Raw genomic sequence first — 11371 nt, forward strand, 5'->3', positions numbered from 1 at the left:
AGCAATTCTCTGCTCAGCTGCCTTCTCCAGAGAGCTGATGAGAAAATTGTCTTCAGATGGGTGAGGAATGCTGATGTAATTTAATCCCTGTCCTCCTGGCAGCAACAGCAGCAGCCCCAGCTGGGTTGCTCCTCACAGATGCCTCCTTAACCTGATTTAAGAAAATGCTCCTTCAAAGACGGAGACAACTCCACAAAATCCCAGAACTACGGATTATTCTGTGTGTGTATTTTTAAAGTGCTCTGACGACTGTGAGCTGCCAGTGGTTCATGCTCTGGAAAGTGTTCCTGCTTTCCATCACCACTGAGATAAAGAGATTTACCTCTCTACTTCATGAGGCCACAGAGGCACAGACTTGGCACAGCACTTGGGCGATGCATGCTGGCGAGCTGGAGCATCGTGCACAGTACCTGCTGTATATGCTGCCGCTGAGACTTGATAAAAATCTTTAATTAGCGCAGATCCGGAGCAGAAATGCCGAGCAGGTCTCCCTCTGGTGGTATGGATACGCCGAACCGCAGGCCGCTAATTACATCTCTGCTCGCTGGGAATTAAATCTCTGCATCCGTACAGCACCAGGGTTTCTTCAGTGGCCCTTTTCCCTGCTCTGCTTCAAGAAGCTCCTTTGTGCAGGCACAGTTTCCGAGGAAATCCCTCGATAGCGCCGTACCTCTGCAGGGGTTATCATCTGTTCCTGAGGCAGGGAGGGACACTCGGCAAGGGAAGTTGTAGCTGCTGCCTACAACTTCACCTTCATTCCTCGGAGGTGGGATGAGCTAAGTTCCCGCGATGGGAAAAAATATCAGCGTTTAAGATGTAAAAACTATTTAGCTAAAAGTTGTTTTGTAGATTTGTGTTCCTAAAGCGCTTTTCTTCACTAGGACTTCCCAGCATTCGCGACTTTTTGGCACCAGCTGATTATTCAAAGGTTCTTGAGTGGGTTCAGAAATTGATTTTTGGTAAGAAGGAATGTGCAGAGGGCCGGGACCCACGTGCCGGGGTTCTGTGGGCTGTGCTGGGCCAGGGAGATCACCTCCACCACAGGAACACCAGTGGCATGGAAGCTGCTTTGGGTTTGCATCCTCATTTAATGCCTGTGCCTTCTGGGGGAGCGGGGAGAGGGGGCAGCATCTTCATCGGTGGTGGGAGGGCGGTGCTGCTCGTTTGTCATGTCGCAATTACATTCAGTGCATCGTGCTGCTTAAAACCGACACAGCTCCATCTGTTTGTGCGCTTGGGATGAGAGCACTGCTTGGGTTTGTATTCAGTTCCTGGCCTGATCTGTCTCTGCAGCGCTAAGGGATAAAATTTTGCCCTGCAGCAGAGTCCCGAGCCCCCGGCAAAGGCAGCTGTTGGATGCCCTCAGGAAAGTGGGAGTCCCGTGCGTTTCCAGCGTGCTCCTTTGAGCGAGGTGCTTTTTTTTTTTTTCTGCGGGAAGTTTTGTCCTTGATGAAGAGCTGGAAGCTGCCGTCCTGGAAAGGAGAAGAGAGGAGCTGCCTGGGATGTGCACACCAGGACAAAGCCACCTCATCCTTCTGAGCACTGGGTACTGGTTTGCTGATCATCACAGTGCTCAGCCCTGCTTGGAGATTCCTTGTGGGTGAGCAGCAGGTTCTGGGGTGGAAGGTTTTGCCCGGAGAAGCACAAGGAGCTCCCGGCACCAGGCGAGCATTGCTTTGCTGCAGTGTTCCCAGGACGCTCAGGGACTCTGCAGTGGGACCTGTTCAGGGCAGACCTGTTCCATCCCTTGGCTGGAGCAAAGCAGAGCAGCACCATGTCCTCCAGCTTGAGGCCACACTTTCCGGGGTTAAAATAAACGTAGCACCCTGAGGAGTTTGGAGGGTGCCAGGGAAAACCTGCTGGCTGAAGGGCAAGAACCAGGGGGAATGAAGCCCTCTGGGGTCCCTGGAGCTCCATGCAGGCCGTGGCAAAGCTGTTGAGCTGCTGTGGAATATTGGTTCTTGGAGAAATCTGTGTGCGGGGCTTTGAAGTTTCTGTGGCTTTTTCAAGCGTAACTGGGTTTTGCTGATTGGGACAGTTGCCTCTCCCCCTCTTTCCCAGTGAGGGTGTTGTGCTCTCTCTGATCCCATGCAGCACACTCCTTTGCTGAGATGGGGAAGTGCAAATTCACAGGGCCTCATGCTGGTTGCTGGGAAGGGTGGAGCAGAGGTGCAAACCGTGCCTGGAACATGATCCTCTGGAGAAATGGCCAAATCCGTGGCAGAAGGGGAGAAGATAAGGAACGGGTAAGGAACTTCTGTGTGAGCTCCAAAAGCCCTGTCCCTCCTGATCACAAGAGCACAGAGCCTGCAGGAAGTGTCCCTCAACCCAAGGCTGTTGCTCAGGCAGAAGCAGTCCACCCCCTGATGGTCTCCAGCTTCCCATCATTTGGTATCTCCTAAAATAGTGTTAGTTCTCCAGGAAAGGGAGGTGAAATATCCAAGCCCCCGAAAGAGCTCCATCTCTGGGCTTAGCTCACTTCCCAGCCAGCTGTTAGCTTATTTCCATATAAAATGTATTTGTGCTGCTGAAAGCACCCGATGCACCTGAAGGAACGAGGTCTCTAAGGAATGCTCCCTGTCTTAGCCCAGTACACGTGTGTGTCATGGGGTCATCCCACAGCCCCATCCCAGGAACAGGGACAGCACCAGGCTGGCTGGGATGTGCTGTGTGAGCCTCCCATGACAAGCAGTCCCCTTGCCCAGCAATGGAAGGAGAGGTTGTCAGCAGCACCCCTGTCATCCCTCATCCTGCTATCCCAACCCCGGCACCTTGGGAACGGGGCAGGATGTGGCCCTGCCACCCCCAGCCCGGTGACAGCAGCAGCAGCACGCCAGCCCCCCACCCCAATTAATGTTGGGTGTCGCAAAAGACATTGAAAAGCAAGGAGGAGAGCTGTGAAGAGGGTCATTTTAGTGGCTCTTTCTCTCTTCTTTCCTCCCCCCCCCCGAGAAGGAAGTTAGAAAAGCAGAGCCCTCAAAGCCGCATTGAAAGGGTGACAGAGACGGGATAATGCGTAAGACTGAGGGAAGGAATCTCAGAGCACTCGCCACGGTGTTTTAATGATCTGTTAACAATTGCCCCTTTCAGGGGAGAACATATGGTAGATGGTTTGCTTTAAAAAAAAAAAAAAAAAAGGACAAAAAAAAAAAAGAAAAAAGAAATTGCTTCAGAAACGTAAATGATGGTGGAAAATGGTGGGGATTTCGGTGAAGAGCTGGGGGAGGGAGGTGTAGCCCCCGGACTGAGGGGATGTCAGATGATGAGAGGATGTCAGATAATGTATCCCTGAGCACGAGGGCTTTGCTGGGGCCAGAGACCCCGAAAAACGGCGGTATCCGGGGTCCGCTGGGGGGAACTGGGGCTGGTTGCCTGACAATGAAGGAAAATGATGAGAGTGCTGATAAAACCCAGGAAGCTGCTGGGACCCTTTAGGACACGGGCTGGAGCATCCACCCCCAGGTCGTGCTCTAGCCCAGCTGCGCGGGCAGGGCTGCTCCTGCTCCCCTCCCTGCAGCTGGGGCAGATGGTGACAATGCTCTGGCTGCGCGCAGGTGGTGAGTGCTTCGAGGTTCCCCTGCTGTTACCTGCCTTGACATCATTGCCTTTCTCCCACTTCAACCTGTTGGCGTGAGTTTAAATCGTGGCTCATCAAAATCACACACGCAGGCAGGTGGTGACTTGTCTCGCAGAGCCGGGCTGCAGCTGAACTACTGGATTAGTACTGCAGTTTGTGTGAAAATGCACTGATTTTCTTTTTAATTGTTGCAAATACATGACTTTTAATTGAGATACGGGAGTCAGCCTGGGTGCTCAGCTTTACAGAGGTCCTGGCGCGGGCTAGCAGGAAGGGCTGCGCTGCTTGTGGGCTCCCCAGGTTTGTTATACACCTGGACTCTTGGAAGCAGATGGTCCCATCTGGATATAAAATCGTCTCCTACTCAGCACTGCGATAGTGCAGGGCAGGAGAAGGCTCCAATCCAAAGGTTAGGAGATTGGCAGATGTAGCCCAGTGCTGGATGAAGGGTTGGGAGAGGGGAACAGGCACGGGGTGTGGCAGATGGGCAGGAAAGGCTGGGGAAAGCTGGCGTGGGGCACCGTGCCTGCCTGGCAGGGACGCCAGTGCAGGATGTACCAGGAGAGGGGCATCAAGATGTGGGGAAGGGAGCAAAGGAATGGCAAAGCTAGAGCAGAGGAAGGGATGATCCTTCCTGAGACTGAAAGACGGGAGAAGATGGGAAGAGACCAGGCTGGCACACGGCTGGTCAGGGAGGGGATGGGGTCGTGCATCGAGAGTGTGGGTGCTGCTGGGACTGGTGTGGGGGCTACGAGGGCATTAAAACCCTGTGGGCCAGTCATCACAGCGCTGTAGGGTGTCAGATGTGGGTGGCACAGCTGAGAATGGCGATGGGAGGATCACGAACCTGTTACCAGCAGGTGCGTGAGGCCAGTGGGAAAATATCCACACCACAAGTTTGAGTCACATCCCTCCTGGCAGCGGGGGTTTGGCTTGAGCAGGGACTCCTGAGCCACACTGGGCACATCTCTCTCTGGTGGCAGCTTCCTGGCAGCAAATTCAGTTGGCAAAGAAAGGGTTAAAAAGCCCCCATCTTGCTCTGTCTCATGTTGAGGGCTTTGATGAAGATCTGTAGAGGGGTGAGCGGTATGTGAATCTATCAGGGCACCTCTGCCCTTTTTTTTCCGGATTGGACAGAGTATTTCCTTCCAAACTCCTGGGTTTTAGCAACTTTTTTTTGCTTCTCAAAAGCCAGCTCAGGTGTGTTCAAAGTCTGACCGGTGGAGCCTCGAAATCAAGAGAGGAAAGCACATCTTTAATTATTTTTGGAGGCCATTAAGGACCATCTGTCTGTTTGAGGGGCAGCTGGGGAGTGAGGAGTTACAGAGAGGCTAAATGACCGGTTTGCTGTGGTTCTAACCCCATCGTGCATCAAAATGCCAAAGTTACACTTTATCCTTACAGGAATGAAGGGCTGGTCAGGAAGGCGGCAGTCTGAGCTCAGCATATCCACGGTCTGTAATCATTCACTGACGGCCAAAGGAGAGTTGATGCAAACCAGTACTGAAGACTCAAGGCTGTGTTGCCCAACTGGTCGCTGGTAAATTGACCACTGCCAGCCGGTGAAGCCTGAGTGCTGCTGCTGGATTCTGCCAGAGCTCACCAGAAACTTGGTGTAAAGTTTGAAGAACTTGGAAAACCTAAGTGAAGGAGACGTGTAACCCACCCTGTTGTCTGCCCAGGCTGGCAATAGGGTGGAGGGGAAACCCTTTTGTCCTGGCAGGTGAGACAGGCTGGGGCAAGGAGCCACTTGCCATAAAAGGGGAGAGGAGCAAACCTGGCAGAGCTGGGAATGACAGGAGGAGACTGCCTCCCAGAGAAGGGAGGACCATCCTTCTCTGCCTGGGTGGATGCTTGGACGGTTGAATAAATACTTTAAGGTAACAGGTTTCACAGGACCCACCTGTAGGCATCACACACCACTATCCAACTGATCCTTTTGCACTTGGCATTTGTTCTCTGCCTTTCCTCTCCATGGTATTTCTTTTCCTTTCCTCTCTCCTATCCAGAGATAATCCAGGTTTTTTCTATGCTAAAGACTGTTGCATTCTGATCCAGAATGTCTCAGAACAGCTATCTGCTCTTGCAGCCTTCTGTAGCTGTCTCCTGCCTGGTTCTTTTGAGGGTACATGAGCATGGAGAGAGGTTTATTGTAGAGTGGGATGGCACACTGAAAGTTCTCGGGCTTTCTTTCAGGGTTTCTCCTCTTCTGGTGAAGTGACACAACTCTTATCCCAGGGCTTATTTCTCCTTGCACAGAATCATAGAATTATAGAATGGTTTGGATGGAAGGAATATTAAAGATCATCTAGCTCCACTCCCTGCCGCCATGGGCAGGGATGCCACCCACTATCCCAGGTTGCTCCAAGCCCTGTCCAGCCTGGCCTTGGACACTTCCAGGGATCCAGGGGCAGCCCCAGCTTCTCTGGGCACCCTGTGCCAGGGCCTCATCACCCTCACGGTGAAAAATTCCTTCCCAATATCCCATCTAACCCTGCCCTTTGTCAGTGTGAAGTCGTTCCCCCTTGTCCTGTCACTCCATGCCCTTGTCCCAAATTTCTCTCCAGTTCTCCTGGAGCCCCTTTAGGCACTGGAAGGGGCTTTAAGGTCTCCCTAGAGCCTTCTCTCTTTTCCAGGCTGAACACCCCCAGCTCTCCCAGGCTGTCTCACGGCAGAGGTTCTCCCAGCCCTCGGAGCATTTTCGTGGCCCCAGGAGACACTTTGATGCATGATAACAGGCGCTGAGGACTGGTCCTATCGGCCCGCTCTGGAATTTCCACCCCTCAGCTGCCCATTGAACAGACGGACCGTGCTCTGTAGTGTCCAGGTCAGCGTTCAGGAGGTACTGAACGACTTCCCGAGGCGGCTCCTTTCGTCCCGGCGGGCATTCCTGGCCCCTGCCTGTGGCCGACTCCCTCCCCGGGGCCGCGCCGCTGCGCCCGCCCGTGCGCTCCGTCGGGAGGCTCCGGGGCCGCGCTCCAGCCGTCTCTTGCCGGGGCTCGCCTTTCCTCTCCAGTTTGGATTATATATATAAAAATTTCTTTTTGCGCCCCTTCTTCTCCCACTTCTGTAGGAAAAGGAGGGCGGGGGGGAGGAAGGGAGAAATATTGTTTGAATTCACAAAGCGGGGCATCTGGTGCACCTTGCGCCTGGCATCTGTGCTCCTTGTGTCCCGAGCAGCGCGCTCGCACCGGGGCGAGGGGCAGGAGGGGCCGGCGTGCATCTGTTGGGTGCCACAATAAAGTCACAAAACAGCGGCACGGGCCGGCCCCGCCGCGCTGCCTTCTCAAAGGGGGACGCGGGGCTGCGGCTCCCAGGTATTATGCGCCGGGTAGGTAGGGCCGGGGCAGCAGCTGCTCCGCCGACCCGCCCGACATATGGCAGCGCAAATCACGGTACCTCCTGAGCAGCCCGGCCGGAGGGAGCTGGGGAAGGACGGGGCGGCCCCCGGGGCAGGTGCCTCCGCCGTGCGCCCGCCGCTGCCGCCGCCGCATCGCCGGCCCCGCCGGCGCGCACCGGTGGCCCCGGGGTGGGTGGCGGGAGCGGAGCGGCCGGCGGCCCCCGGCCCCTGGGGTCACCCCCAGGATCGAGAGCGGGCCCAGCCTTATCTGCCCTCCCCTCTCCCGAGCAAACAGCCCCCGGCGGGCGGGCGGACGGGCTGCGGCCGAGCCCCGGCTCGCCAAACGTTCCCGACGCCTGGCAGGCGAGGGATGCGCCGGGGCCGCTCTGGTTACCATATGTTTTCAATAAAATAAGACAAATAGGGCCGGGAGATAGGGATTGCAGTAAACCTGTTATAAAGCAGCGTAAACCAGGCCAATGTAAACGGCAGCAGGGCCCCTCCTGGAAGGGCCGTTGGGTGCCAGCTCCGCACCGGGCGGCCCGGCCAGGTGTGAGCGGGAGCCCGCAGCGGTGCCCCCGCAGGTTTTTTATCACTTTCGTGGTAATATGGTGCTTGTTATGCTAACTATGAGTAAACATCCCCGGCCGGGCTTTGTGGCGACGGGAGGGAGTTATCGGAAAGTGGCAGTGGGAAGGTGATTTAACAATAAAGTTGTCTTGTTTGCCAGCAGGTGATGTCTGCCCCCAGCCCCATGATTAATGCTTCCCAAAGTACTCCACTTTACAATCTCTTGTAATTATTTATTAAACGAAATCTATTTATTATTATTTTAGCAAACAGCGGTACCAGGTGGGGCTTTCTTTTCCTCTTCAGCTTTTGTTTGAAGGACGTTTGAAGTGGGCAGTCTGAGGCTTGGAAACTCGCTCGCCAGATTTTTTTGTCATCCAATTGCACAGGCACAAAAAAAACCAACAAAAACCCCCCCCAACCCCGCCGGGCCCTTCCTATTCATCCTCTGCTGCCCTCCGAGCCGCCCCTCGAGAAGGGGCGCCCGAGCCGCCGCGGTGGCCGGCCCCCCTCGGCACCCTCCCCCGCCCTCCCAGCGGGGCTGTCCGCCCGCCGCACCGCGCTCCTGGACAGGCAGCGCCCACAGCCCCACACCACCGCGCATCGCGCCGGCCAAGGCCACCCCGTGGGGCCTGGGACCAGGCCGAGCAGGGGGGAGCTGTGCCCCGCCCCGCCGCAGCCCAACGGGGCCTCTCCGGCCGCTCCCGGCACAGGGATCCCCGACCGGGATCCGCCGCGCCGCTTTGGTGAAGGAGAGGGGGGACTCCCGCCCCGCCAGGGCTGCGCCCTCCCGGCGGCCCTGTCCGCACCCCCGGGGGCGTCGTGCCGTGCAGGGGGAGCCCGGCCCCACCACTCCCGGTCCCTCGCCCTCCGCCGGTGAAAGATGCCCCGGGGCCGGGCCGCTCCCCGCCGCCCGCCGAAGCCGGTGCGCAAAAGTCCCCGGCACGTTTTGCGCACCGAGCTCCGGCGGCGGCGCGGCTGCCCCCGGGCCCAGTGCGGGGCCGACGGGGCGGGGGTGGCCTCGGGCCTTGGAAGGGCCCCTTCCCCGCGGGATCCAGCCTCTGTTTCCCTCGTGGGAGCAAAGCCACTACGCGTGTGGGGGCTGGAGAACGGCGTTCCGTCCCCTCCGGCGCTGGCGCTCGCCGCCCGCAGCGCAGCGCCCACAAGCTCCGCCGGTCGATGTGCGAGGGGCGCGGGGATGTTACCGGCGCTGCAGGGGCGAGGAGAAGGGTGACCGGAGGCGGCGGGGTCCCCTCGCTCCCCTCCGCGATGGGAGTGAATGTGCCGAGAGTGCCCCGGGGCGCCGGAGCAGTGGGAAGTGGTTGTGGCCGCGCCGAGAGGAGCGAAGCCGGTACCGTGCCGGCTGGACCCTCACGTCTGGCCCCGGAGGAGACAGTTACGCAGCCGAGTGCTGGGGAGCCCTCTGGCACCGCTGTGCCCCTGTAGCCCGCCGCGACCCCCACGGCACCCCGGCGGAGCCCCGGAGAACGCGGCCGCGGTGCAGCCCTCCGCGCGGGGTCGGCGGCTCGGCCCGGGGGTCCCATCCCAGGGAGGGCTGGCGGGCAGGGGTGGGGGGTCCCGGCGCAGCACGACGCGGCGTGGGAGCCGGCGGGGTCTCGCGTGGCGGGACCGGGGCAGCGGGCGGTGCCGAGGCCGGCACGCTCCCGTCGGGCTGATAAGATAAAAGCGTGCCAAGGGGTGGGTGCGGGCGGGGGGGCGCACACGCCGCCCGGCCGGGAAATCCCCATTGTCTGCCGGCCGTATATATAGGGGCTTAACAGCAGTCGTGTGCCGGCGGCACAACCTCTCCTGCCCGCGCCCGAGGGACCGCGGGGAGCGGCGCGGAGCGCGCAGCCAGAGCCGCTCTTCTGCCCCGCAGCCTCGGCCGGGCTCAGCCGACACCGCCGCGGGGGACAGGGCTCTCCCGGGCCGGCCGACGCGGGGTTGGCTTTTCAGGATGGCCCCGCAGAGCGACCGCTCGCCGGACGAAGGGCAGCCCTATTTCGGCGGCGCCGAGGACCCCTCCTCGGCGGCAGGCGGGGGCTCCGCGGGCAGCCGGGGCGCCTCGCCGGCCCGCACCGCCCTGGCCCCGCGGGACACGGCGGCCCGCAGGAAGGGGAAGGCGCGGCGGGGCCGCGGCAAGGCGCGGAACGAGGGCTTGCTCAGCAAGCAGAAGAGGAGCCGGCGCATGAAGGCAAACGACCGGGAGAGAAACCGCATGCACCACCTCAACTCCGCCCTGGACGCGCTCCGTAGCGTCCTGCCCACCTTCCCCGACGACGCCAAGCTCACCAAGATCGAGACGCTCCGCTTCGCCCACAACTACATTTGGGCGCTCACGCAGAGCCTCCGCCTGGCCGAGCAGAACCTGCCCGAGCCCCCCGCGCCGCCGCCACCCCCCGCCACCGCCTCTCCCGGGCCCTGGGACTCGCCCTGCCCTGCGGCCCCGCCGCCCGCCGCCCTGCGCCGCGGCCCCGCCGCCTTCCCCGCCTTCCTCTGAGCCCGCCGCCCGGCCGATGTCCCCCCGCTTGTGGCCTTCAAAGAGCCGGCGGGGCGGAGCGGGGGCTCCCCGCGCTGAGCGCCGGGGGGCGGCGGGAGCCCCGCTCCCCCCCCGCGCCCGCCTCGTCCCGCCCGGCTGGAAAGCGCAGCCGGAGCGGGCGGACAAAAAACAAATCACAGTTTTGTACTCGTTGACGGTAAATTATATTAATTTGTCGCTATCGGTATTTATTGATTATATTTCGTAACAAATATGTATTTTGTATATAAGAGTATTTTTAGCAGCGGTGGTCCAGCTGTCTGTACCCGCAGCTATATCCTGGGTCTTCTGAAGAAAAAAGAAGAGGAAAAATAAAATGTATCGCGGCCAGACCCGTGAGACGCCGTGTTTTTATCACCGAGGGCTCTCCGGGGGTTTCAAAATCGCGCGCACCAGCGCCGGGAGGGCAGCGCCGGCCCCGCGGGGGCTTCCTCGGGGTCCCGGGCGGTGCGCCCGCTGCGAAGTCGCTCCCTCGGCGGGGAGGAGCGGCGATGGAGAGCGGCGCAGCGGGGTCCCGCGCCTGTGCGCACGCCGGCGTGTGCCCGTCGAGGCCCACGTTCGGATTTAAAACCGGCCTCTCTCTGCAGGTGCATTTTCGCGCAGAGCTGCGCCCCGTCCCGTCTCACCGTCTCCAGGTGAGGTGTGCCCGGCCGCGGGGCTGCTTTAAGGACGTCCCTGCGGCACAGCGCTCCAGCACCTGGAGTGGCGCTGGTGCCGGGGGCACCGTCGCCTCAGGCCGACCCCCATCCTCCCCGGGGGTGAGTTTAGCCGGGGCAGGGGCGGGACAGGGGGCAGCAGCCGGAACCTGAAGCCCTGAGCGGGGGAGGGGAGCGTCAGGCCAGCTAAAAGCGCAGGAGATGGGAAAGACATTACCCTCCCCTGCCACGGCGAGAAGAGAACCCGCACGAATTCCGCAAGCCCTTCCCGGCCCTCTCCTGCCGAGACTCAATTTGTAGCTGGTAGATTTACGGCCAGGCCGCCTCCCCGCTCCACGCTGCCCCGGCGGGGCGGCCGCCGCTAGACAAAGCGGCCCGCGAGGCCAAAAGCCTATTGTGATGCTAATTGTTCTCAGCTGAGCCCGTTTGCCCGCGGCAAAGAGACGCTATTGAGGCAATTTGTAGAACAAAAGAAATTTGGTTACTGGAAAAAAAAGCTGCACGCACAAACAACTCTCTCTCTCCCTACCCCCCCGCAACAACCTCCGCTTCCCGCACCGCAACGAAAGAGGCGAGAGTGGAACCTGACCGGGTACGGCATCCCGGGGTCCTGGTCTCGCCGCTTCGCCACCCCCCGTCCCGCAGATGGGGGGGCAACCACGGGGAGCCCCTTCTTTCCCCCGCGTCCC

At 59.8% G+C, this 11371-nt stretch overlaps 1 protein-coding gene and 1 long non-coding RNA gene across 3 annotated transcripts; both read left to right on the top strand.

The window, feature by feature from the left end:
* The first annotated feature begins 1833 nt into the window (after positions 1–1833).
* LOC136293729 (uncharacterized) lies at positions 1834–6477 on the top strand. 2 transcript variants are annotated; one of them, XR_010722246.1, is made up of 3 exons: positions 1834–2246; positions 4982–5457; positions 6214–6477. It is a non-coding gene; the product is annotated as an uncharacterized lncRNA (long non-coding RNA). The 2 variants fall into 2 exon arrangements; XR_010722247.1 differs by having other exon boundaries at positions 4982–5300.
* A 2967-nt stretch (positions 6478–9444) lies between these two features.
* Positions 9445–10465, top strand: NEUROG3 (neurogenin 3). Its single transcript, XM_066190655.1, has one exon. The coding sequence runs from the start codon at positions 9445–9447 to the stop codon at positions 9985–9987; it is 543 nt and encodes a 180-aa protein (XP_066046752.1). The 3' UTR covers positions 9988–10465.
* Positions 10466–11371: the final 906 nt, after the last annotated feature.

This window comes from Chamaea fasciata, unplaced genomic scaffold (assembly GCF_029207755.1).
Source record: "Chamaea fasciata isolate MVZ Bird 193981 ecotype frontalis unplaced genomic scaffold, bChaFas1.0.hap1 SCAF_9, whole genome shotgun sequence".
NCBI classification, from domain to species: Eukaryota; Metazoa; Chordata; class Aves; order Passeriformes; family Sylviidae; genus Chamaea; species Chamaea fasciata.